At 46.9% G+C, this 23,598-nt stretch overlaps 2 protein-coding genes across 4 annotated transcripts; one reads left to right on the forward strand and one right to left on the reverse strand.

The window, feature by feature from the left end:
* Nucleotides 1–17: 17 nt before the first annotated feature.
* On the forward strand, nt 18–17,522 carry tecpr2 (tectonin beta-propeller repeat containing 2). 3 transcript variants are annotated; one of them, XM_005951993.3, is made up of 27 exons: nt 18–168; nt 1,129–1,237; nt 1,313–1,453; nt 1,958–2,086; nt 2,183–2,332; nt 2,410–2,567; nt 3,063–3,216; nt 3,315–3,467; nt 7,344–7,476; nt 7,605–7,831; nt 7,935–8,154; nt 8,300–8,546; nt 8,624–8,819; nt 9,093–9,320; nt 9,399–9,466; nt 9,535–9,650; nt 9,756–9,929; nt 10,645–10,825; nt 12,229–12,370; nt 12,485–12,710; nt 12,779–12,868; nt 12,943–13,040; nt 13,117–13,252; nt 15,449–15,597; nt 16,241–16,382; nt 16,480–16,629; nt 16,713–17,522. In XM_005951993.3, exons 2-27 carry the CDS (start codon nt 1,157–1,159, stop codon nt 16,862–16,864), a joined length of 4,041 nt encoding a protein of 1,346 aa, XP_005952055.1. In that variant the 5' UTR covers nt 18–168; nt 1,129–1,156; the 3' UTR covers nt 16,865–17,522. The 3 variants fall into 3 exon arrangements, 2 of the variants coding, with proteins under 2 accessions (XP_005952055.1, XP_005952059.1); XM_005951997.3 differs by having other exon boundaries at nt 2,201–2,332; XR_006053517.1 differs by lacking the exon at nt 16,713–17,522 and having other exon boundaries at nt 15,449–15,614; nt 16,480–16,619.
* Nucleotides 17,523–18,678: 1,156 nt separating this feature from the next.
* Nucleotides 18,679–22,113, reverse strand: LOC102295274 (ankyrin repeat domain-containing protein 9). Its single transcript, XM_005951998.3, has one exon. The coding sequence runs from the start codon at nt 21,919–21,921 to the stop codon at nt 20,938–20,940; it is 984 nt and encodes a 327-aa protein (XP_005952060.1). The 5' UTR covers nt 21,922–22,113; the 3' UTR covers nt 18,679–20,937.
* Nucleotides 22,114–23,598: the final 1,485 nt, after the last annotated feature.

Raw genomic sequence — 23,598 nt, forward strand, 5'->3', positions numbered from 1 at the left:
GGGAGCCGCAGCTTCTTGATGCTTGTGACCAGCAGGTGGCGCAGTTTGCGGACGGCCTCGGTGGAAGCAGTCACGCAGGGCGATGTCACCTGTCCGATCCCCAACATCCAGCTGCACCAAAAACACCTGGATCAACATCTGCGCGGCCTCGTTCGCGGGCAGCTTTCGGTGAGATGTCACGATCTCCTTCACGCGCCGGTGTTAGCCAGCGTGCTAACAGCGTTCGACACTGATGCTAGCCCAGACACTTATGTGTAAACAACGCGGTGACTGTTTGTTTGCTTATGTTTATTTCATTATTTCTTTGTTTGTTCACTTCGTTTTGGGGATATTTATTCTCAGTTGTCACCTTCCACAGAAGCTTACCGAGCTAACATCAGCCTTTTGCAGCGTCAAACCAAACTCCGTTAAGTAAACGGCCATTTTTAAGATCCGCTGAGTTTGGAACACAAGAACAGAAGCTTAAGGGAAACCAAGACTTTCCATAACATCCAGCAAACGGTTCTGCTTTATTTGGCACAAGTCTGCTCCACCGAACAGGCTTTAAATCCGGTTAAATGTCAACGTTTGTTCAGGCTGGTCGCTTTCAAACTGCAGATTCACCTTTATTGTTATTTTAATGAAGAGTAGAATGACGTCGCTGGCTCCTTTATATTGCGTCTGCGCGGCGTGTAGCTGCCAGATGTCGAACCGCAAACATGTTTTTGGCGTAAAGGCTCATTGATAATTGATCGGGAATAGGGACCTTCATGGCGTCCACGCCGAACTCCACTTAACAAACGGAGATTTTACTGTGAATCCGCCTCAGCGAAAATTAGATCAGTGTTCAGCAGCACCGTTTGAGCTTGGCTAGCGTTTTTTTTTAATTCGGTGTCTGTTTGATCCACTGAGCTGCCGTACTATCGGTAAATCTCAGGCGTTCACGTGCTTCAGGGCGCCGCCCTCGCAGACTGGTGAAGGGTTAAAGATTAAAACCCTGACGGTAGTGAGAGACTTCCTGGCGTTCCCAGAACAGCCGGAAGGTTCTAAACAGATATTCACTGAACTCTTTGGTCCAGGCTCCTGCAGGTGATGAGCAGGTTTTTCACCTGTCCTCAGGTGTATTTCTGTGTTGTTGTTTTTTGCTAGGATCAGCTGAGTTCACCTCAGCAGTAACATGGCTGCTCAGCTGGCCCCGCAGTCTGTCCTGAGGGAGTTCTGCCCACTCTACTACCTGCTGAATGCCATCCCAGCCAAGGTATGTACCTGTCGAGGTGTGGATGATGATGATGGTGTCAGAGATGAAGCTGAGGGGTCCCCTGTTACCCTGCAGGTGCAGCGGGGCTTCAGGTCAGTCCTGGTTTACCTGACAGCTTTGGACAGTAGCAGTGACTTCCTGGCTGTGGGCAGCAGCATTGGCATGCTCTACCTGTACTGCCGCCGGCTCGCACACCTGAACAAATACAGCTTAGAGGTGAGAGGTCTTTTCCTACAATACTTAGATACTAAGTGTTGGGGAGGTTTATGTGGACTTCGGTCAGACAGGCAATGGCACACAGGTGATGTCAGATAGCTGGCAGGTTAAATAAAGACAGAAATTATATTTGGATTCTTTAAACGGGTACCTTTGCATCTGCATGATGCGCTCAGACTTTCATTAACTCATGTTTACACTGATGCAGGTGTGCTCAGACAGGTGACAATCATCTCCTGCAGTCATGTGACCAGTGATGCATTCAGGTTCAGGTGTTACAGGTTACATTTGGTTCAACCTCAGACTCTCCTGGAGCCACCTGTGAGAGCTTGAAAAGGTTTGAACAGGAGTGAGACGCACCGAGACAGATCACATGATAAAAACATGTTGCAGTGCATGGTGAGATGTTTGTTCACCACAGACAGGACTGGTAACAAGTTCACACCTGGAAGACCGAGAGACAGGTGACTGCTTTTGACCTGTGTGTGTGTGTGTGTGTAACAGGGGAAGTATGATGCAATCACAGCTGTGAAGCTGCTCAGCTGCTTTGATGACCTGGTTGCTGTAGGAACCTCTTCAGGACGGGTTGCAGTCTTTCAGCTGGTATCTCCGCTTCCTGGTCGCAACAAACAGGTAAGAAGATTGATTGACAATGAACGCTGTTGTTACCCCCTCTGCCTCTGTGCACCCGTGTCACACACACACACACACACACACACACACACACAGCTGTCTGTCTCTGTGCAGCTGCGGCGTTTCGATGTTGTCGGCCTCCATAAAGGCACTGTCACAGCGTTGGCGTGGAGCACAAACGGGATGAAGCTTTTCTCCGGTGACGATAAAGGACGAGTTGTGTTCACCTCTCTGGACCTGGACCAGGTAAATACCCACACTGCCTCCGTCCTTTCCATTGTAACACACCCACCCTTATGCCGTGTGTGTGCGCGTCCGTGCAGGGGGTGTGTAAGCCTGTGTTGCTGCTGGAGGAGTCCTCAGGTGTGGTTCAGATGGAGTATAGTCATCAGGTGCTGCTGGTATCAACGCAGCAGAGATCCCTGCTATACTGCACACAGAAACAGGAAGTGCTACAGCTGGGCACCAAGCCCCGCAAGAGGTAACCCAGACCCCACCTATCCCCATACTCATCTCACCTCCTGTTGCAGATGTGTGTCGTATTTTGAAAGAAATTTTTACCCGTTGCCATAGCAACCAGAGAGCATTAAGTGGCAGAGAGGAGGGTGTCAGTGTTGATGGCGCATTTCAGGAGGATGCTGCTAATAAAATTACACAATTACACAGTGAATTTGTGTTTATTATTATATTTACAAAATGCCACAGTTTTTGTCTTGGTCGTGTCATTTTATTTTCTTATATTGGTCTGCCACACCTTAAAGGCCGGTCCGTGAAAATATTGTCTGACATTAAGCCGGTCTGTGGCCCAAAAAAGTTTGGGGACCGCTGTTGTAAGGTAAAGACCCTAAAATTTTACCGGTTACTGATTTAGTGGTACTCGTCTATATTATCTATACCTGTGCTCACTGGTGATACTCGTACACAGCAGCATCACTTGTACCTGTACTGATACTGTGGAATTTGTGTGCTGTTACAGCAGTGGACGGTTCGGAGCCTGTTTCCTGCCTGCTCTCTGTAAACAGAGTGACCTTCAGGTGTTTGCTGCTCGACCTGGACTCAGACTGTGGAGGTCTGACATCAGAGGACAGGTGGAGGACACCCGGCTGCTCAAGCCCCTCTTTAACTCACAGGTACACTGGGAACACCAACACATACCTATACATATACACTGAAATTGATACACCTGTGTTAGTAACAGACCTGTTTTCTGTACACCTGCCTGACTCAGATACCTCAGTTTGAGTTGTTTCCTCGTCCTGACCCGATCGGAGGGTACCGTCCAGCAGACCGCCAGCTCGGGCTGCTTAGTTGTTTCCTGAAAGAGGGCTGGATCCTCAGTTGGAATGAGTACAGCATCTATGTCCTGGACTGTCTGAACCAGGTACTTCTGATTGAATGATGTGATCTTTAGGATAATGTGGGGTATGATTATTCATGACATTAAGGCTTTTAAATTAAATTCTGGACCAAACAGGGAGCAAGTAAAAGAGAAGCCAGTATGGGAAAAAATATGGGGGATAGGGTTTTTGAGGCAGTGTTAATTTTCACAATAAATTTGGACTTAGTTTCAGTCTTAATTTAGGCATCTAAATTTTTTTCGTTTTAGTCTGTTTTCAGGTTATCGTAGACTGGAGGTTAAGTAATCTGACCAAAATATAAAATGTAAAAGTGTGTTGTGTTTTTACCGGTGACGGTTGCTCCACACTGTTTACAAACCGTCTTCTTTTACTTCACGTCAAATGTGTACTCTGGAATTGTGGGCGTCACATGACCAATATAGCAGCTTAACAGACAAGTTCTGAAAACCGCGTGCTGCTTTTTTCAAAGCAGCTCCATCTCTTAATAAGGACACAATACTGGTATGTCAACACCTTCGGCAGTAACACAGAGCCAAAGTTTTACTTGTCCACAAAGTAGCCCAAATACTAACATGGATAGCACAAACAAAGGCACTGTGCGGTCAAACCTTAGAACAAAGTTGAATAATATCAATATCACTGTTGAAATTGCAAAGGCTTTGACTGCACTGGAAGGTGACAGAGATAAGATGTAATGACCATATGCAGCACTGGGGCTGTGCGATATGTCCAAAATCTCATATCCCCATATGAGACATATATCGCAAAATGGTGCATTTTCTGTAAATTCAGTGAATTTCGGCATGAAACGATATATTTTTAGATATAAGTTGTAACAGCCGCCATTTCCTTTGTAAGTATTTGTTACATGGCGTGCTGCAGGGAAAAGCCTGTTCTAACGTTTGAGTCTAAGGTTTATTTTGAGCACCTGACGACTCTTATTTGCTTCTCTTTCGTAAACTCTCTCCATACTCTGTTACGTAACTGAAGAAGCTTCTCGGATGAGAGGTGAAAAGTCTTCAAGCCACTTAAAGGAGTCCAGACGCTTTTCTTTCCAAGCTGCTTAGACTGCGATGACCTGGATGACTGGGAACCTTCAAACACATATTGCCGTACATTTTGTGAGGAACACGCTTCAACTGGTGCGGCAGTATGAAAAGGAATCATGGAAACTAGCGGATTATAGGAACCATCTCCGTTTCAACCTAAGATGCAGACAAAGTTGTTCCTAAGGGTTTACGCCTTGGATCCATGGTCAGGGGACATAGTTGATTTTTAGGGGGAGAATAAAATCAACTTCTAAGTGAAAGGATAAGACAGGTCCATTTCACTATAGATGACCTCCAGAACAAGATTAGCCAGACTCTGCAGGAACTGAAAACCCTCTCCTATTTTAGAAAAGGTTTACAAGTTTGTGGACAAGGCTCAGCAGGCCCAACACTCTAAAAGAAAAGAGAGACAACGCAGGAAATTCCACACCTTGCTTTCTAAAACATACACTCCTCAGTCAGAACCTACACAACACAGAGAAGAACACACACCTGAGGACAGTCAGGAAAAATGGGTGAAGAACTTTTCAGACTGTAATCTCACTGAACCTGAAAAGAAAGTATTAGCCAAAGGACTCAATTTTGCCATTTCTCCACAACAGTTGCCCATAGTGGACCTCATCACAGCCACAGAAACTGCCATACGGATTAACAAATTATCACAGACAGAAGCAGAGCAAATCAGGATGAAAGTCCAGTGTCAAAATCCCTCCGTCCAACAATACAACCTCACAATACAAGAAAAGAAGGCCGTCAGTTCCCTGAGCAAAGACCACAACATCACTATATTACCAGCTGATAAGGGAAGGTGCACCGTGGTCCTAAACACTACGGATTACCACACAAAGATCACTACTCTCCTCAGTGACAACAACACCTACGAAGCCTTAAAGCGAGACCCCACAAGCAGCTACAAAAAGAAAGTCATAGCTTGCCTTCAGGACTTTGAAAAGGACAAAATCACTGACCGCCTTACATATCACCGCCTTTACCCAGGGGATGCCATACCCTGCATTTACAGACTTCCTAAAATCCACAAGGAAGCTGTCCCACTCAGACCCATAGTCAGTAACTTAAACTCAGCTACTTACAACATTGCTAAACACCTTGCTACCATCCTTGCACCTCTCGTGGGGAACACCCCACACCACATCAAGAACTCCACCGACTTCACCGACAAGGTCCAGAAACTTACCCTGGATCCAGACGAAACCATTGTGTCCTTTGATGTAGTCTCTCTCTTCACTTGCATACCCACCACGGAGGCCGTGGAGACTGTCAGAAAACGACTACAAGAAGACAGCTCCTTGGAGGACAGGACCAACTTCACACCCGATCAGATCTGCACACTGTTAGGTCTCTGCCTCACCACTACATATTTCAAGTACAACGAAGGCTTTTACAGACAAAAACATGGCTGTGCTGGGCTCCCCCGTGTCACCTATTGTAGCCAACCTTTACATGGAGGAAGTGGAAAGGAAGGCTCTTGGCTCTTTCAAAGGAAGAGTACCCAGCCACTGGTACAGATATGTAGACGACACCTGGGTCAAAATCAAGACACAAGAAGTGGAATCCTTCACTGCGCACATTAATGCTGTGGATAAAAACATCAAGTTCACCAGGGAAGACACAAAGGACAACTGTTTGCCTTTCCTGGACTGCGCCGTGCACATTGAAGAGAACGGCAACCTCAACAGCGAAGTTTACGGGAAGCCCACACACACGGACCAGTACCTCCTCTTTGACTCCCATCACCCTTTGGAACACAAACTTGGAGTAATCAGGACCCTACACCACCGGGCAGAACATGTTAAAAAGAAGGAACACACACGTGTAAAAGAAGCACTCAAAACGTGCGGCTATCCTAATTGGGCGTTCATAAAGTCAGCAAAGAGGCACAGAAAAGAAGATCAGACACCAGCGAGGGAGGATAAGAAAGACAAACACAAAAATATTGCAGCCGGTGTATCGGAAAAACTCAGGAGCATCTTCTCAAAGCACAACATCCCAGCAACACGCTCAGACAAAAACTGGTTCATCCGAAAGACAAAACGCCAAAACACAGACTTAACAATGTGGTGTATGCTGTACAGTGCAGCGAGGAATGCCCAGACCTCTACATCGGAGAGACCAAACAGTCACTTCACAAGCACATGGCACAACACAGAAGAGCCACCTCCACAGGACAAGACTCAGCAGTCCATCTGCATCTAAAGGTCAAAGGACACTCTTTCGAGGATGCCAATGTTCACATTTTGGACAGAGAGGACAGATGGTTTGAAAGAGGAGTGAAAGAAGCCATCTATGTCCACTGTGAGCGACCATCTTTGAACAGAGGTGGTGGTTTACCCAACTCTCTGCCATCTATAATCCAGTTTTGAGATCCCTTCCCAGACGCCTTAACGCCCACTCACATCCTGGGCCATCTGACCTCAGAAATTCACATGATAGGGTGGGGCCAGGTTTCACAATGAGCTCACCCGAAACCCTGGCTGATTGGGACCCACACCCAGTTTCACACCTGTGATTAGGTAGAGGATCATCAGGGGGTCCTTTTGTCCCTCTCTGGGGGGGGAAACTCCCACTAGGTTTAAATCTGGGACTCTCCACCATTTGATTCTAGAACTGAAGAAGCTTCTCAGATGAGAGGTGAAATGCCTTCAAGCAACTTAAAGAAGTCCAGACGCTTTTCTTTGCAAGCTCCTTAGACACATCCATCTTAAAAAGTAGCATCTTAATAACATTTCCCATATTTCTGAACTGCGTGTTTGGATTAATTTTGCATAAATCTGAATCTTCTGAGCGTTCTGTGAATGTTGTTTAAATTTCTAACTGATCTGTGTTCTTAAGGTGATCATTGGAGCTTTGGAGAGCAGCGGAGACATCGTGTCTGTCTCCTGCTGTGACAACGAGATCTTCGTCCTGAAAGGAGATCGTGACATCATCCGCCTGTCCAATAGCCCCGAGGGTCTTGCCTCCAACTGTGAGCAACTCCAGCACTACCAGTATAATATCACAGGCGCATAATACTGCCACTACTACTACTAAAAGCCCATTGCCAGTATAATCTCACCAATTCTCTTTTTCACATACCCTCATTCTGTCTGTCAGTGTTGGACCTCTCTGTCTGTCTGTCCTCACCCTTGACCACACCCACCGTCCTACGATCCGTCGGATCAGTGGAAATTGCTCAGCCAATCAGAACCATGGCCATCATTACAGAGGGAGGGGGAAGACAGGATGGCGAAGGAGGGGAGGGCGGACAGGAGAAAGCAGAGGAAGAAGAGGAGGGAGGAGTGGAGGAAGTGGAGGAGGCAGAGGAGGAGCAGCAACTGGAGGTATGGCTGCTGCTGTGGTTTACCTGGATTCCTGGGACAGCCTGCAGTAACCATACCTGTCCTTTCTGTTAGGGTAACCAGGTGTGTTTGGTTGTGATTCCAGATGACTGAGGTTGGCCAGCTGTCCGGTTTGTTCGCAAGTAGCTCTCGAAGCCGCAGCAGTTCCGTCACTTCATGGGACGGTCTCCATGGAAACGCTCCAGCGAGTGGTTCTTGCGAGCTGACATCCAGACGTTACAGTACCCCCCTGGGTCAGGAGCAGATGCAACAGGAGCTGGTGGTAAAGCCCATCAGAGTGAAGAAGAAAAAGAGGCGACGACAAGGCAAGTGTGACTCCTCCCACTCTGTAAAGCGTTTTACCACTTTATGACCAATGTGACTCTGTGACGAGTACACAGAGCAACAGTTTGAACAGGAGATCAGACAGACAGGTGAGTGTGTGATTCTGACCTGTCTCTCTCTCCTCAGACAGCGGCGGTGCGACCCGCCTCTCTGAGAGCAGCTGTTCAGACTCCATGTTTGTAGTTCAGGACGGGAGTGTCAGTGACGGAGGAAGTGGAACTCCTCTGAGCGACCGGGCCTCCCTCGTTGGAGTGGATTTTCAGAACGAGAACTCTCCTGAACACCACCCAAATCAGGGCCCCTGGGAGACGAGAGTCTCAGAGAGAGGCATGAAGGAAGAAGAGGAGGTGGAGGCTTCTTCCCACCAGACTGGGTGAATATCTGAAGATGGTGTTGTTCTGTCTGATCTGCACCACCTGCTGACCGGATTTTCTCTTCCTCCTGTTTCAGCTCCCTGCTCCTCCCAGGCCTGGAGAACCACCCGGACCCTGGTGCTGAGGTCATACCCCCAACACCTGATGTGGATCTGCTGCTGGAGTGCACCTTCTCCTACATGCAGAACACTGAGGAAGCAGAGGAGTTGCCAGATCGTCAGCCGGTGGAGGCTGACGAGTTTCTTAGCCCTCTGATTGGGCCGGAGGAGGAGGTGTGTCTAAGCTGAAGGTTCTGACAAACATTCATGAACATGTGACTTGTGTGTAAATACAGCTGCTGTTACAGCTGAGGCCCACCTACATTTCCAGGGATCACACCTGCTCAGTCATCCCCTGTGTTTTGGCAAGATGTATCAGTAAGAGTTTCTATTAGTAATGGTATCAGTATCAATAAAGTCTTAACAGGTCAGGGTTTGAGCCTGAAACTCGTCTGTGGATCTGCGTGTTTAGCACAGGTGAAGTTAATTTTCCCCCTGTGCATTTAGGACGATGTCCTGGCGGCCTCTGCTGGTATGGCAGACCAAATGTTCCACTCTACCGTGTCCAATTTGGACAGGAAGCCCAGTTTGTCCAGCGATGAAGACGATGACATTTACAGCCACATGCTGCCCCCTGCTGGTAATGCTGTGGACACCCTCACCTGCCTGACCAATCCAACGGAGAATTCGCAAGACCAGGATGGCCAGGAGAGAGACCGGCTCAAACCTGACCAGGTTAGACAGAAACCTGACTAGGTGAGACTTACACCTGTGCAGAGAATCCTTCATGTCTTCTACGAATGTGTCTTTTAGTTGGCGGAAAGCTGGATGGGGTACTCAGGACCAGGATGTGGGATACTGAGCCTGCAGGTGACGGACAGGTAGGCTCTCTTGATCCCTCAGGTGATGAGTAGGTGAGTGCAGATGTGTGACAGGTGTTCCTTTTCAGGTATGTGTGGTGTCTGGACTTTAAAGGTGGGCTGTTCTGCAGCCCTCTGCCTGAAACTGGACTCACTTGGCAGCGCTTTGAGGATAACGTCCACCAGATGGCATTATCGCCTTCAGGTAAGCGATAATGTCTTTACTTGCTGATGTCATTGTTGTTTTATAGTGAATATACTGTTTCCTGTGTAGGTGAATTATTTCCATATGACCGGTCTAACCCTGCAGGTAACCTGTTGTGGAAGGTGGAGCAGAAGAGCCTGACGGCGTTCGCGTGTGCTAAGTTTTCGGCGAAAGGAAAACGTCACTGGTACAAAGCTGTGGAGCAGGCGGCATTCATCGCTTTGAGTGATGACTCTGCCTGGATCGTCAGGACCAATGGGGATCTCTTCCTGCAGACAGGTAACTATGCACCTGTACAAATGGCTCTGCCTGAATGTCACAGTAAACTCTTTGTTTTTACAGAACTACAGCTGAAGCATTTCCTGTCTAATGTGTGAGCTTCCTGTCAGCTGATCCTTCAGAGGTCTGTGTTGGTGGATTAGTCTTCATGATGTCGCTGCAAACTTTTTTTTTTTTTTAAAACAAAGCAGTTGAGACACAAATATTATTCCACTTGCAACGTCATCAGTCACCTGAGTGCCTGAGCAGGTGTTCTCACCTCCTCTGATTGCAGGAAGTTCTAAACTCACTGAGAGGAAAAACGTGATTCTCTTTCTTCTTTTTTTTTTTTTTCCCAACATCCATAACTTTATGTAAACACATACGGCTATAAAGTGTGTGACCAGCAGAGTGCGCCTTGCCATAGAGGTTTCACCTGCCTCCAGCTCTGCTGTCAGGAGAGACTAAGATTAAACAAAATCAAACCCAGATCAATAAAACAGGTTCTGAGGAGAGCTCTGCTCACTGTGACTGCTGAACATCAGTAAGGTCAGAGCTCCTCCTCTCCACCACACATGATCGATCTGCTCGACCGCATGACCATCGGTCATAAAACCGAACCAACGAAAAGCCACAGATCAGGCTGCTCTTAACCAAAAAGCCCGAGAGCTTAAACCAGGCTGACCCTTTACGTCAGATAAGCTCTGTAATGAAACTCTTACACTGTGTGTCTCAGGTCTGAGCGTGGAGCGACCCTGCGCTCGCTCCATCAAGGTGGAGACCCCCTGCGTGTTCAGCCAGGTGTGTGTGCGGGCAGGTGTGGTGTGGGCCCTGAGCGAGCACCAAGCTTTATTCTACCGAGAAGGCCTGAACAGCTACTGCAGTGAGGGTGAGGGCTGGAAATACGACACCATCAGGTACTGTTGCCGTAATACTATCATAGGTCTGCAGTACTACTGTAATACTACTCTATTACTGCAGCAAGGGTAGAAAGTATAACATAATCATGCATAGAGATGGGAATTCTGGTTGCATTATCAATTTCATCGACTGTCATTGGCTCCAATTTGACACTCATCACCATCTCTAAGCAGCATATCAAAAACATGACATTAATGCATATTAATGTCATGCTGTCAAATGTTTGTCGGAGGTGTTTCCGCTCTTTGTTGTGATCAGCGTTGGGGTCATTACTCAAAAAAGTCATTTTTCAAAGTAATGCAGTATGTTACTTAATTACTTCCAAGAGGAAATCATTCTTTACACTATTCGTTACATTACTTTGGCATTTCTCTGTAAAACAACCTGAAACACATTGTTAAACAGTAATTATGAGACAATATAAACTTCCAGCTACAGCCCCACACACCAACACAAATATCTGTCCTAATGAGGACACACACGTTTCTCTTAGTATTTGGGTATGAACACAAAGCTGACAGCACAAAGACACGTGAAAATGATTCATGTAGGCTCTTTACCTGACAATATAAAGTGAGTTGAGGCAACTGTTGTTTGGAGTTTTATAAATATACAAATTGGAAAAAAAACGAGGCTGCAGCCTGACCGTTTGTTACCTGATGAAGTTCAGCAACAGCTGGCTTCACCGCAGCTCACAGTGCGTGGCTGGGGTCAGCTGTTACTCAGGCTTAGCCAAGAACCCAAAGTGACGCTAACTTAGTGTTAGCATGCTGTCTATGCAGTTGTGTTAGCAGCATTACACAGGTGCTTCAGTCTTGGATACAGATTTCCATTTTACCATTGCCATCTCATCCTTTTGTGCAATAAAAACAAGAGTTATGTCCATATCCGCGGGGGACACTCCCCGCTATTTTCCTCCTCCGAGAACTCAAACCAGCTGATTGTAGTACACGAGCTGATACCCTGATCAACAGGCAAGCTGACTAACAATTACAAGGAATTGAACTACTTAATCTTGTACTACTACTACTACTACTACTGTAATACTATTATACTACTACTATAGTTCAGTAATACTATGACATTTGCATCAGATGACAGCAGTCAACTTGAGGCACTTTACACAGTACACACTAAAATATTAGAGAAGAAACAGAGCAACAATCAATGCCTACGAGCAGCACTCGGTGACAGCGGAGAGGAAGAACTCCCATTTAACAGGAAGAGACCTCTGACAGAGCTGTTGGATGTGAGAAGGATTTTGAATCTATTTTTGGACCCGGTGAAGAGAAGCTGGTGTGGGAGAAACACGGTCTTTCTGGAAGCGGTGTGAACTAGCAACACAAGTACACACCATCAGGTACACTCCTCACCACCTGTGTATGTGTGTGTGTCACAGTGAAGCTCAGGGTCTGGAGCTGATGTGCGTTGCCCTGGGAGACGGTGGGACGGCATGGGCTCTGGATGCCAGCGGCAGCCTGTGGTTTCGGACTGGCGTGTGTTCGTCCAGACCGCAGGGCGAGGATGATCACTGGTGGCAGGTGAGCCTTAGCGTCTGTACGACAGACTGCATGTTAACGATGACAGCCAAAGAGGTTTCCATCATTAGGGTCTCTGTTGGAGGCATTCTGGTTCAGCCCGTGTCTCTCCTTCAGATCAGCATCTCGGACTACGTGGTCTTCGATCAGGGCAGTCTGTTCCAGACCCTGCTGCAGGCCACGCAGAGTGTTGCCACGGTAACCAGAGCACCCATGGAGCGCGTTGTGGCCTTCCTGTCACAGTACTCCCAGTGCCAGCCAAGCCTGGTCAGCGCCAATGCCAGCGGAGTCTGGGTGGCCTCGGGCCAGAACCAGCTTCACCTAGCACGTGGCAGCCTCGTGGGTTAGTAAAGTCCAATAGAGTCCAGTAAGCTCTAGCTGGCTCTAGGCTGATTTGTCTTTTCGTCTCAGGAACTTTCTGGCAGAACGTAGTTCCCAGAGGAACCGTCTCTGCCACCAGGTGGACCTTCATCACATCTTCAGCGGTGCCTCACAGAGAAGGTAACACAGCTGGACACACCCATACCTGAGCCCTGTACCAAGCATAACCCTACCCCGTGTCACCTGATTTTCAGGTACCTTCCTGTGGCTGGCTCAGAGCAGGAAGGACTTGTTCTGCGTTTGGGATCAGGATGGAGAGCTCCGCCCCTCATCAGTCCTTTTACCACCTGAGGTAAACACACCTGCCACTTGTCTGTGTCTTAAGGGTTACCTGTGTCTTCATCTCATGGCATGCTGTGTGCGCTCAGGTGGAGCTGACTCACCTGTCCGCCTGCCGGGACGCTCTGTGGGGGCTGGACACGCACGGCCGGGTCAGCATTCGGACTCTGTCCCCGTCCTGCCCTGTCGGACTGCATTGGACCCCCCTGGACCTGAGCCAACTCGGTGCGTACCTGAACTCACTCTGATACTTCTGTGTGCGAGTGGGCGAGCCCATCAGATCAAAGCTCAAAACTCATTGGCTGATGAGTTGTGCCTGCCAAGCTGTAATTTAAAACAAACAAAATGTGTCAGTGGGGGTGTCCAAATTCAGGGGCTGCATCCTCCTGAGGCCGCATTTGTAGACCGATTACGTCACAGCGACGCGACGAAGGCTGTCTCAACTCGTAGACTCCTCCGAATCCGGCCGACAAATGCGTCCTCCTTTTCCCCAGATTTGAAAGATGGGTTGGGCGTGTCCTTCGTTGCCCACCATATCCCAGAATTCATAGCGTGGCCCAGCCAGTTCCAGTTTTCAACAATGGCAGGCGTTGTAATATTACTCTTATTACTCTTATTGGGTCACAAAATAAACTTTTAAGATATTTTCACAATGTAGCTGTGTAAACTTCAAATATCTGCTCGGTTTATCAAGACATCACGTATTTGCAAAAGTGCTCCGACGTTTTCGGCGACGTCTGTTACCCACCAGCTCGACAGCTAGCCAGGGCGATAACAGCAAACTCCCCGCACATCGTTTTCAAACCCCCACGCACTTTCGCTACTCAGGTTAAACATGAGTCACTTAGATAACTTAAAAATGTTATTGTTTGGCTTTTTTCAGTGTTTTATTCGTTCCTGAGTAAATCGGTTTGGCTGAGATTATAGTTCTAGTTTTCACACAGCTGAATAAACATCAAACAGAAAACTGATTAATCAGAAGTGTGAGACAGTCGAGTTTACTCCAGTGTCCTGTTATATTTTAGACAGCAAGGAGCAGACGGCCGAGTTTATTAAATTCCACCGAGACAGCGGTGACGCTAATCTGAAACCTACACCGTCCAATTTCACAGCCGTTTACTTCCGGCCTACCCGACCTTCTGAGGACCCGGCCCACGTAGAATGTGAAGGACGGGTCCGCAAGAGATGCAGCCTCTATTATATAACAAACCTAAAAACAGGAAGCAGCGACACACTTCCTGTTCCTTTTATTTACGTTTTTGTTTCATGTTTTTTGCATTTCTTCTCAACAAGGAAACTTTATTTGTGACAAATGAGTGAACATTAACGTGATTTTAAAAACTGCTGTGAAAGGGATCAGCAAGAAACACACACACACACACACACACACACACACACACACACACACACACACACAGCTGTGTTTCTGTGTGTCACACTGACAGTTGGAACTTGTGTAACAGGGCGGCACTTCATAGGTCAGTGTGTGTGTCTGTGAGTGTGCGTCACACTGTGACCTGTCTCAGATGTCCGGTCTGTTTTTAGCCCACTGACCTTCTCACTATCTCAGGTCACATGACTGGCGTCCTCTCTGGAGTCAGCGGTCTCTTGTAACATTTCAGTTTCACGCAGAGAAAAACACAGCGACTTCAGACGGGTGTTGGTTGCTAAAACAACAGTTACTGTTTGTTTTGAAGCTGGGAGAAAGTCTTTTAGCTCCTCCCACCAGCTCACACAGATCCAATGAGAATCTCATTTACAAAGAACACATGATGTCACACACTTTGTGTTGTCACATGTTCTTTCTTTATTAAAAAATGATAAACTCGTGTGTGTGTGTGTGTGTGTGTGTGTGTGTGTGTGTGTGTGTGTGTGTGTGTGTGTGTGATCACAAATGAGTGATTTAACTGAACTATCAGTTTGTCAAGCCTTCCCGTGTCTGGTCAGGTTTCCAGTGTTGAGTCAAAGCCGCAGGCTTCCCTCCTGGGCAGCACAGTGGTTAGCACTGCTGCCTCACAGCAAGGTCCCGAGTTCAATTCCACCACCCGGCTTTCTGTGTGCAGTTTGCATGTTCTCCCTGTGTTTGTGTGGGTTCTTTCCGGGCACCCCGGCTTCCTCCCACAGTCCAAGTACACGCAGTTAGTGGTGCTAGGTTAAGTGGTAACACTAAATTGCCCATGGGTGTAAGTGTGAATGGTTATCTGTCAACAGACAACAGCCTGGCGACCTGTCCACGGTGCCCCCCCGACCCCAAGAAAGGATCAAAATGTTCTACTGTTACTTTGAAAAATAAAAAGGGTTTTCAGGTCGTGTTTAATCTGTGCTCCTTGGTCAGGCTCAGACCAAACTGCTCTGTTTTTCGTATGAGTCCAGGAGAAGGTTTCAATGTTTCCCTTTGTCACGATGAGCTGTGTGTTACAGGAAGTGTGCGTCTGGTGAGCGTGAGCTGTGGCAGTCAGAACGTCTGGGCCGTGGACAGCCGAGGAGTCGTTTACTTCAGAGTCGGGACGCAGCCGCTCAATCCCAGCATGATGCTACCGGCCTGGATCCAGATCGAACCACCTGTACAGGTAACATCGAACCACAGGTAAACCCGCCTAACTTCAGCAGGGTCATTTTCAGGTGCTTTGAATACTAAGTGCTTGTATCAATATGAGCCGAGTCGTATAAAGTGTGTAGAGTAGAAAAGCTCTTCATAAGAAGTCTGTGCAGGTTCTCAGTCGCCCAGGTCATCATAGTCTATGGAGCTCAGAAAGACAAATGTCTGTACTTCATTCATTCGACCTCAGTTAGTCACATGATAGGGTGGGGCTAGGTCTCACAGTGGTTCACCAGAAACCATGGCTGATTGTGACCCACACCTGTTTTGACAGCTTGGCTCGTGTGATTAGGTAGAGGATCAATAGTTGGTCCACGACCCTTTTGGGGGGGACACTCCCATAGGGCTTAGCATCTGGACTGCACCAGTTGCTCTCAGTAGTCAAGAAGCTTCTCGGATGAGACATCTTCAAGAAACTTGAAGAAATCCAGACACTTTTCTTTCAAAGCTCCTTCGACTCTACGTAAGAAGTCCATTTACCATTCGTTTAAACCTCTCTCACGCCTCGTTCTCTCCACCTGTAATTTTCCCTTTATTAACTTCCTGTTTCCTGAAGGTAAAGCCTCAGAAGCAGTGACACTTGTCCAGGTGACTGTGATGTCTTGTCTTTGCAGCCGATCGGAGTGCAGCTGATGAGCATTCAGACGAGTCCTAATGACAGGCTCCTCTGGGCGCTCGACAACAGAGGAAGCGTTTTCGTCAGGACCGGGCTCAGCGACGAGATGCCCGTTGGGACAGAGTGGGAGCTGGTTCCAGGTACTCACCTGTGTGATGTCATCACCCGCCTACACCTGTCTGTCTGTGAGTGTCTCACTGTGTGTGTGTGTGTGTGTGTGTGTGTGTGTGTGTGTAGGTCTGGCTGTGAGTCAGCTAGTCCTCAGCTGTCGGACTGCGTGGGTTCGTTGCGTAAACGGAGATCTGGCTCGCCGCTACGGCGTCTCTGAACGAAACCCAGCCGGAGATTACTGGAAGAAGATCCCTGGGAATGCCAGCTGGTTCACTGGTAAGACTGGTTTATTCTGTTTTATACTGGTGCACCGATACTTGACACAGCTGTGTCTCAGGTGTGTTTCTCCCTCTCTGCAGTCACTCCAGAGGATGAGTTGTGGGCAGTGACTCAACTTGGCGGATTGTCCCATCGGCTGACGAAACTCCTCCCACAGACGACCCTCAGACGCCCCCCCTCAAGCCCCGCTCTTGGAGGGGATGATGTTGATGACGAATGGGAGCTCATCTAACCTGTGACATCACAGCGTCGCCTGACAGTGCTGTGACACATCAGTGACAGCACTTCCTCTTCCTTAGGGACAGACAGGATGTGACATCACATCTGGGCTTCCTGTGATGGCTGCCACTCAGGTAGGCCAGGTCGTTGTTGGGAAATGAAGTGAATGTTTTATTTAGGTTTTAACAGGAAGCACTTTAATTGCAGAAGGGAGGGGCGGGGTGCCCCCTGAGATCAGTCCTGATTGGATCTATTCTACTTGGTTCTTTTTTAACTTATTCTAACGGGGTCATTGTAAATAGAGATGTTAAAGGGATGTGTCACTGACTTGAAGCGGCTCCATTTTCTTCCTCTGAGGCTCATTAAAAGTCGTAGTTACCATGGTATAGACAGAAGCTCCGCCCACTAACACAGCAGCATGAAAACATGTAAAAATCCTCCGGAGACTGAATCAAAAACAGAAATCGGGACTCTAATGGACAGCAGTGTAGTTCTGGTGTTGGCCCAGGTGTCTAGTGGACCTTTAAGCACCGCCTGATTGTCTCTGACAGTGTTGCCATGGGATCTTAAGCAGCTGTGATGTCATCCTGTGTAGACTGATTGGACAGAGTCAGTGTAAACTCACCTGTTGTGTTTCATCCATTAACTTAATAAACACATTTAAACACTGATGCAGCGTCAGCTTATTCAATGGTTATTGATTGGATTGACAGAATTTCAAGGAAAAATGAATAGATGTTTTCTGCCTTCATGTTTCAGCTGAGATCAACAAACCAGCAAACTCTCCAACAAACAGTCTAAGCCAGGGGTCGGCAACCCTGGGCATGTGTGCCACAGCTGGCACGCTAAGGGTTAGCTGATGGCACGACACGCAGTGAATTAATCTGAGAAGGTGCATTAAAAAATAAATAGCCGGGCCGGTGGTACACATTGCAGATTAACTCGCGTAGACATATTAGTTTTGCCGCTTCTTACTGATGGTATCTTACTTAACCTCAACTACCAGATTCAGCTTGTAATTGGCTAAAAGTAACTTAGCCTACTGGTGAGAGGGACGTTGCTAGCTGGCAGTTTTTTCAAGCGATGTTGAAATTTCCATATTCCAACACTTCAAAAGCTTCAGGAGCTGTCCGCTCAGCATCAGCACCGCGAGAAATACACGGATACATCCGTAGACTCGAGACAGAATTCACAATGTGTTTTTGGGACTTTTCAGGTGTATGGACCAATGTTTTCTTTTCTGATCAAACCAGCTGGATTTGTCTCACATTAACTGGTTGGACACAGAGGACATCGAAATGCAGCTGATTGAACTGAAAAGCTCGACTCTGTGGGGGTAAAAGTTTGCAGAACTACAAACGCAGCAGGAATCCACAGCTGTGCGTGTTCATGGAGCTTGCATGTTCACCTGCTGGACATCACTACCTGACAAGTTTAACTGTCTTCAGAACATTGCAGAGGCCTTATTGACAGTATTTGGCTCTACATATCTGTGTGATCAGATTTTCCCTCAAATGAGTCCTCAGGTAGCCGTCTGAATGCTGGACACTGGGAGACCTGTGTCTCTGAGTGGGAGACCAGAGATCACATTAACATGTGTGTCTCTGTATTAACAAACATGCCATATTGGCTTAGTTTATTTTTCTTATCAGTGTTGTGAGGAGACCATAAATAGCATTTGTATTTTCTGTTGTACAGTTATGGAGTTCTTGTTATGGATAAAAAGTCTTTTTTCTGTTTCAAAATAGCTGATAACTCTTCGCTGATAGCTGCAAACATCTGTGAACAAATATAATTCTATAAAGTGGTTCTAGATAGTGTGTAACTGTTAATATAGAGCGTTATTAAATTTATTGCTAATGCAATCATATGGCACACTGACATCTGAGGAAATTTTAGATGGCACTCATCATCAGACAGGTTGCCACCCCTGGTCTATACTATAAAAATGAATGCGTCCACATACTTCTGGATCTGCCAACATGGTACATGGAACTGCACAACACGCCTCATTTAGACATTGCATGCATACCTATCAGGTGCAACTTGGGATTCAGTGTCTTGCTCAGGTATGCAGGTCGGAGCAGCCAGGGATCAAAGCGCCAACCTTCTGATGAGAAGTCAGCCACGACAAATGAGCGACAAATGTTTTATGAGTAATAAAAGATACGGCGTGTGTGTGTCAGGTGATGTGAAATGGAAGGAAGGTTTTAATTATTTGACAGTGTCACATGATGTCTGAGAGTCTCTGTGATTCGTCACAACCCTCCTCCATATTCTGGATCCACTGCTCCTTTACTCCTGATTGGTCAGTAGACTACAATCAGAAACTTCAAGTACTGAAGTCAGATGCTGCAGATGATCAATACTCATACGGAGTTAAAAGCAAAAAGATCTTCATCACACCTGAGCACAGTCGTTGATTGACTGACACTTCAATAAAACCTGAGGACACGAGAATGTTATTTAAAAGGGAAAGAAGAATAAAAGGAGTGAGGTGCAGGTGAGTCCACAGGACTTCTGAGTTTTCTGAGGGGAAACGGGTCAACTATCTCACCTCAGGTTGTTTAGGATAAATGTTTGATCAGATTATATCTGATATTATCAGATTTTATATCCAACCCTAACTCATGTCATCAAATGTTTTATTCACTGAGGTCAAGAACAAAACAGCCTATTTGTTTGAAATAAGTCAATAAAAAGGGGGGAAGGAGGACAAGAGGGACAGAGCAGCTGGAGCTGAAGCGAGTCAGATCTGAGGTCAGAGTTCAAACAGATGCAGGTTAAAAGTTTTGCCACATCACTGCCACAGTGAATCTAACCTGAGAAGAAGCTGACACACTGGGTCCTGCTGATCAGACGGAGGCCAATTCAGACTGGGCTTTTTCTCCAAAAAAGAACTGGAAAAAATTCACACTAAATAAAAGATCCTTAACCATGATCAGATTTTACACAAGTATTTTATGAAATATTTCATTAGCAATTAATTCATTATTTCATCCACACCCAAGTGTCGTTTTAGCCTGCTGGATGGATGTAAGTAATCCTGATCTCATCAAAGTGGAAGGAGCGCTGTCGCAGATCATTCTTCCCAACAGCAGTTAGCATCTATAACTCCTCAGTCACGACGTCACTGGACATTATGGACATCCACGGTCAAACTTCATGCATATTGCACTTTTTATATGTATGGACGTGTGCAGGTATATGTGTATGTATAATTAGTGTGTGCGTGTGTGCGTGTACATGTCTATACTTATAAGTAAAATACTTATCTATTACTTACATAGTAATAGTAATGGTAGAATAGTTACATTTATGTCTTGCATATTTCCACAACCCTTTATCCATAATCACATACTGTGTATGCCACCATTGTATATAGTATATTATCTTAATTATTTTTTATTTGTTTGTATTTTATTTGTTTTTTGTATTTTTCTTCTGCCATCTGCACCTAAACTGAGGTAATGCACAAATTTCCCTGCCATGGCGGGAGATCTGCCTCCGCCTTACACTTATCTTATCTTATCCTAAAATAATTTGAACAACACAAATCAGTGTGATTCAGCTAAACACCCGGACTGGATTATCTGATCTTGTTCGATCATATAATCCTTTTTTGTCTGTCTCAACCAGATTTCATCCTATTGGATTATGGAGGACCATTTTAAAACTTTGGGCTTTGCTGCACAAAAAAAAATAACTTGATTATTTAGATTCACAAAGATACACCAGAGTCTGCACTATTGATCTAAAATTAATTAAACCATCATCAGGATCACAAACACAGCCAGGAAGGTTCGGCTTTTATCGCCATCACACTTTATTACAGTTTATTTACAATTTATTTACAGTTTATTCAGGTTTTATTAGGTGTGATGTTTCCTGTCATGTGTTCTCGAGATCCAGCAGTGTCCTGTCTAAGCAGCTAATGAAACTGATTGGCAGTTAAACCTTATCTCAGGGCAGCTCCACCATACTCTGGGACCTAAAGCCTGATGCTTTCAGTCTATTTACATCATGCCTTTACGTCAATGGCACACTGTCCAATTACAAGAGGATTTCCATGCTAATATGATCTCACTACCAGCTGTGCAGCTGCAGGAAGTCGGGCAGCAAGCTGATTCGGTCTGCACCAAACTGCATCAAAGAACGCAATGCCTGCAGCAGCAGGGGAGGCGGCGCCACACCTTGGAGCCAGCTGAACACTTTGTTTCCCAACAGGCTTTGCCAGCGCTGCGGTTCGTCCTGCAGCCGCTGCAGCAATGGTGGTTTGGGCAGAAAGAGCAGCAGGTAGTCCAGACAGCGCTGCGCGTGGTGTCGTTTCGACACGTCACAAGAAACAAGTCTCTGCAGAGCGGCGTCGAGGCCGTCGGGCCGTGCACCCTCGACCAGCAGCAGCAGCAAAGAATCGGCGTGCGACAGTTCCACAGCTAGCTGCACAGCACTCTTTCCTGCATCTGCAACGTGCGAGCAGCCGCCGCAGCTGTCCAGGTAGTCCTGTCGCTTGGTTTGCTCACCACAGTTCTTCAGAGCTGCCATCATCATACCGAGGATCACCAAGCGGTCATAGCGAACCGCAATATTCAGGTGTGGTGCCCCACTGCCGCGACAGCAGCAGTAACTGCACCGTGGCGCTCTGAGCGCGCTCACAGAGTACCTGTTGAGCAGGTATTGTGCATAGTCCTGGTGGTCATGTATGAGGGCGTAAAGCAGCGCCTCTGATGGCAGGAAGGCTCGAGGGTGGCCGTCGTCCCAGCAGAAGACCTCCATGCAGCGCATGTCTTCCAGCAGCCAGACAGGAAGTCGCTCCCGCACAGAGCAATAGAAGGAGAACGCCGTCCGCTCACATTGCCGCTCAGATGGAGAAGAAGACACGTAGTCAAGCTGAGAGGACAGCAGCCACGGCATCGCTGCACACCTGACGAGGTCCGAGAAGGTCTGAGGATGAATGAGGAGGTTTGATGACAGGTGAGGTGCTATGAAGAGTCCTGAGAAGGACTGTCTACCTGAGGACCTTTGAGAGTCTGAATCAGCCGACGCTAAGAGCCAATCCAGCAGTCTCATTCAAACCTTCATTCTAAGCAACTCCTCACTTTTATACTCCTCCCCCACCCCCTTGTCAGCTGCCTGTGGGTGTTGATTTTCCACTGAGGGGTTGAGGTGGAGGAGGCGGGGGGGAGTTCCTTGCATAGTGAACATTGTGGCCTTCAAACTGCTGACGAAAGTAAACAGGAACAGAAATGTTGAGCTGAGCAGACATCAATGGTTATTATCTGTGATCACACAGATAATTATTGATTGATTATTTCTGATTATTGATCAGAGGAATATGCTGATTAGATTTTCAAATTTAAAATGAAAACATTAAGTTTTAAATCAAACACTTTAAAATTCCTGATTTATCATACATGTGGTCTTTGTTTTCAGAGACCCTCTCCACACAGTCCCCGTTAATGTGTAAGGGCTGAGGGTCAGATTTGCTCCTGAAGTCAGCTATTATTTCTTTGGTTTTTGTCATGTTGAGGACCAGGTTGTTCCGGCTGCACCATGATCACAGATTTTCCACTTTGTCCCTGTATGCAGACTCATCTCCCCCGTGATGAGCCCGATCACAGTTGTGTCGTCCACAACTTAAAAATAGTGTTTCACGGGTGGGTGGGGGTGCAGTCGTGAGTGTATAGAGTGTATAGAAGGGGACTCAGCACACACGCCGGTGTTGAGGCTGAGTGCTGAGGACCGATGGGGCCCTACTTTAACTCTCTGTGAGCGGTCACTGAGGTAGTCCTTGATCCTTGATCCAGAGTGAGGGAGGCCGAGGTCGTGTAGTTTGGTTACCAGCCTGGCAGGGACGATGGTGTTAAAAGCTGAGCTAAAATCAATAAAAAGAAGCCTGATGTAACTGTCCTTTTGTTCTAAGTGAGTTAGGGTTGTATGGAGGGCTATGGCTATGGCATCCTCTGTTGATCTGTTCTTCCTGTATGCAAACTGGTGGGGATCAAATGTGGCTGGGAACCCTCGAATGATGCGAGTTCTGACCAGTTCCTCGAGACACTTTGAGATGACTGGAGTAAGAGCCACTGGCCAGAAATCGTTTAGGCACTGGATGGTAGTTTTCTGTGGAATGGGGATGATGGTAGAGGACTTCAGGCAGGATGGAACAGTGGTCTGTGTTAAGGACAGGTTGAATATTTTAATAAAGACCCCTGTGAGCTGGTCTGCACAGTCCTTTAGCACCCTAAAGTCGGGTCCTGCTTTTTTCTTGGAGTTTACTGTCCTTAGTACACGCCTCAAACCATCCTCCCCAACAGTTAAGATGTGGCTGGTGGATGTGAAGTAGCCACTTCTGGTGTTTTCTGTTCGAAGCAGGCGTAGAAGCAGTTCAACTTCTCTATAAGTGTAGCATCGCCATCCACGCCGTTGGTTCTGGGTTTGTAGTTGGTGATGATGAGGACTGTCCTCCACACCTGCATTGAGTTATTACTGTGGAGATGATCCTGAATTTTGTTTTTATAGTCCAGCTTAGCCTGTCTGATGCCCCTTTTCAGGTTTACCCTAGCTCCACTGTACAGTTCCATGTCTCGCAACCTTTAGGCAGGGTTTTTTTCTTCAGCAGGGTCCTGACTACCTCTTGTCATTCAGGGTTTTTGACTGGCATACACCCGGATACCTTTTTCAGTAGTGACAGTGCCTGTGCAATTCTTGAAGTAGGAGAGTACGAATGTACACTCTTAGAAGGGATGT

The sequence above is a fragment of the Haplochromis burtoni genome, unplaced genomic scaffold, assembly GCF_018398535.1.
Source record: "Haplochromis burtoni strain Fernald_Lab_line unplaced genomic scaffold, NCSU_Asbu1 Contig_1139, whole genome shotgun sequence".
Taxonomy (NCBI): domain Eukaryota; kingdom Metazoa; phylum Chordata; class Actinopteri; order Cichliformes; family Cichlidae; genus Haplochromis; species Haplochromis burtoni.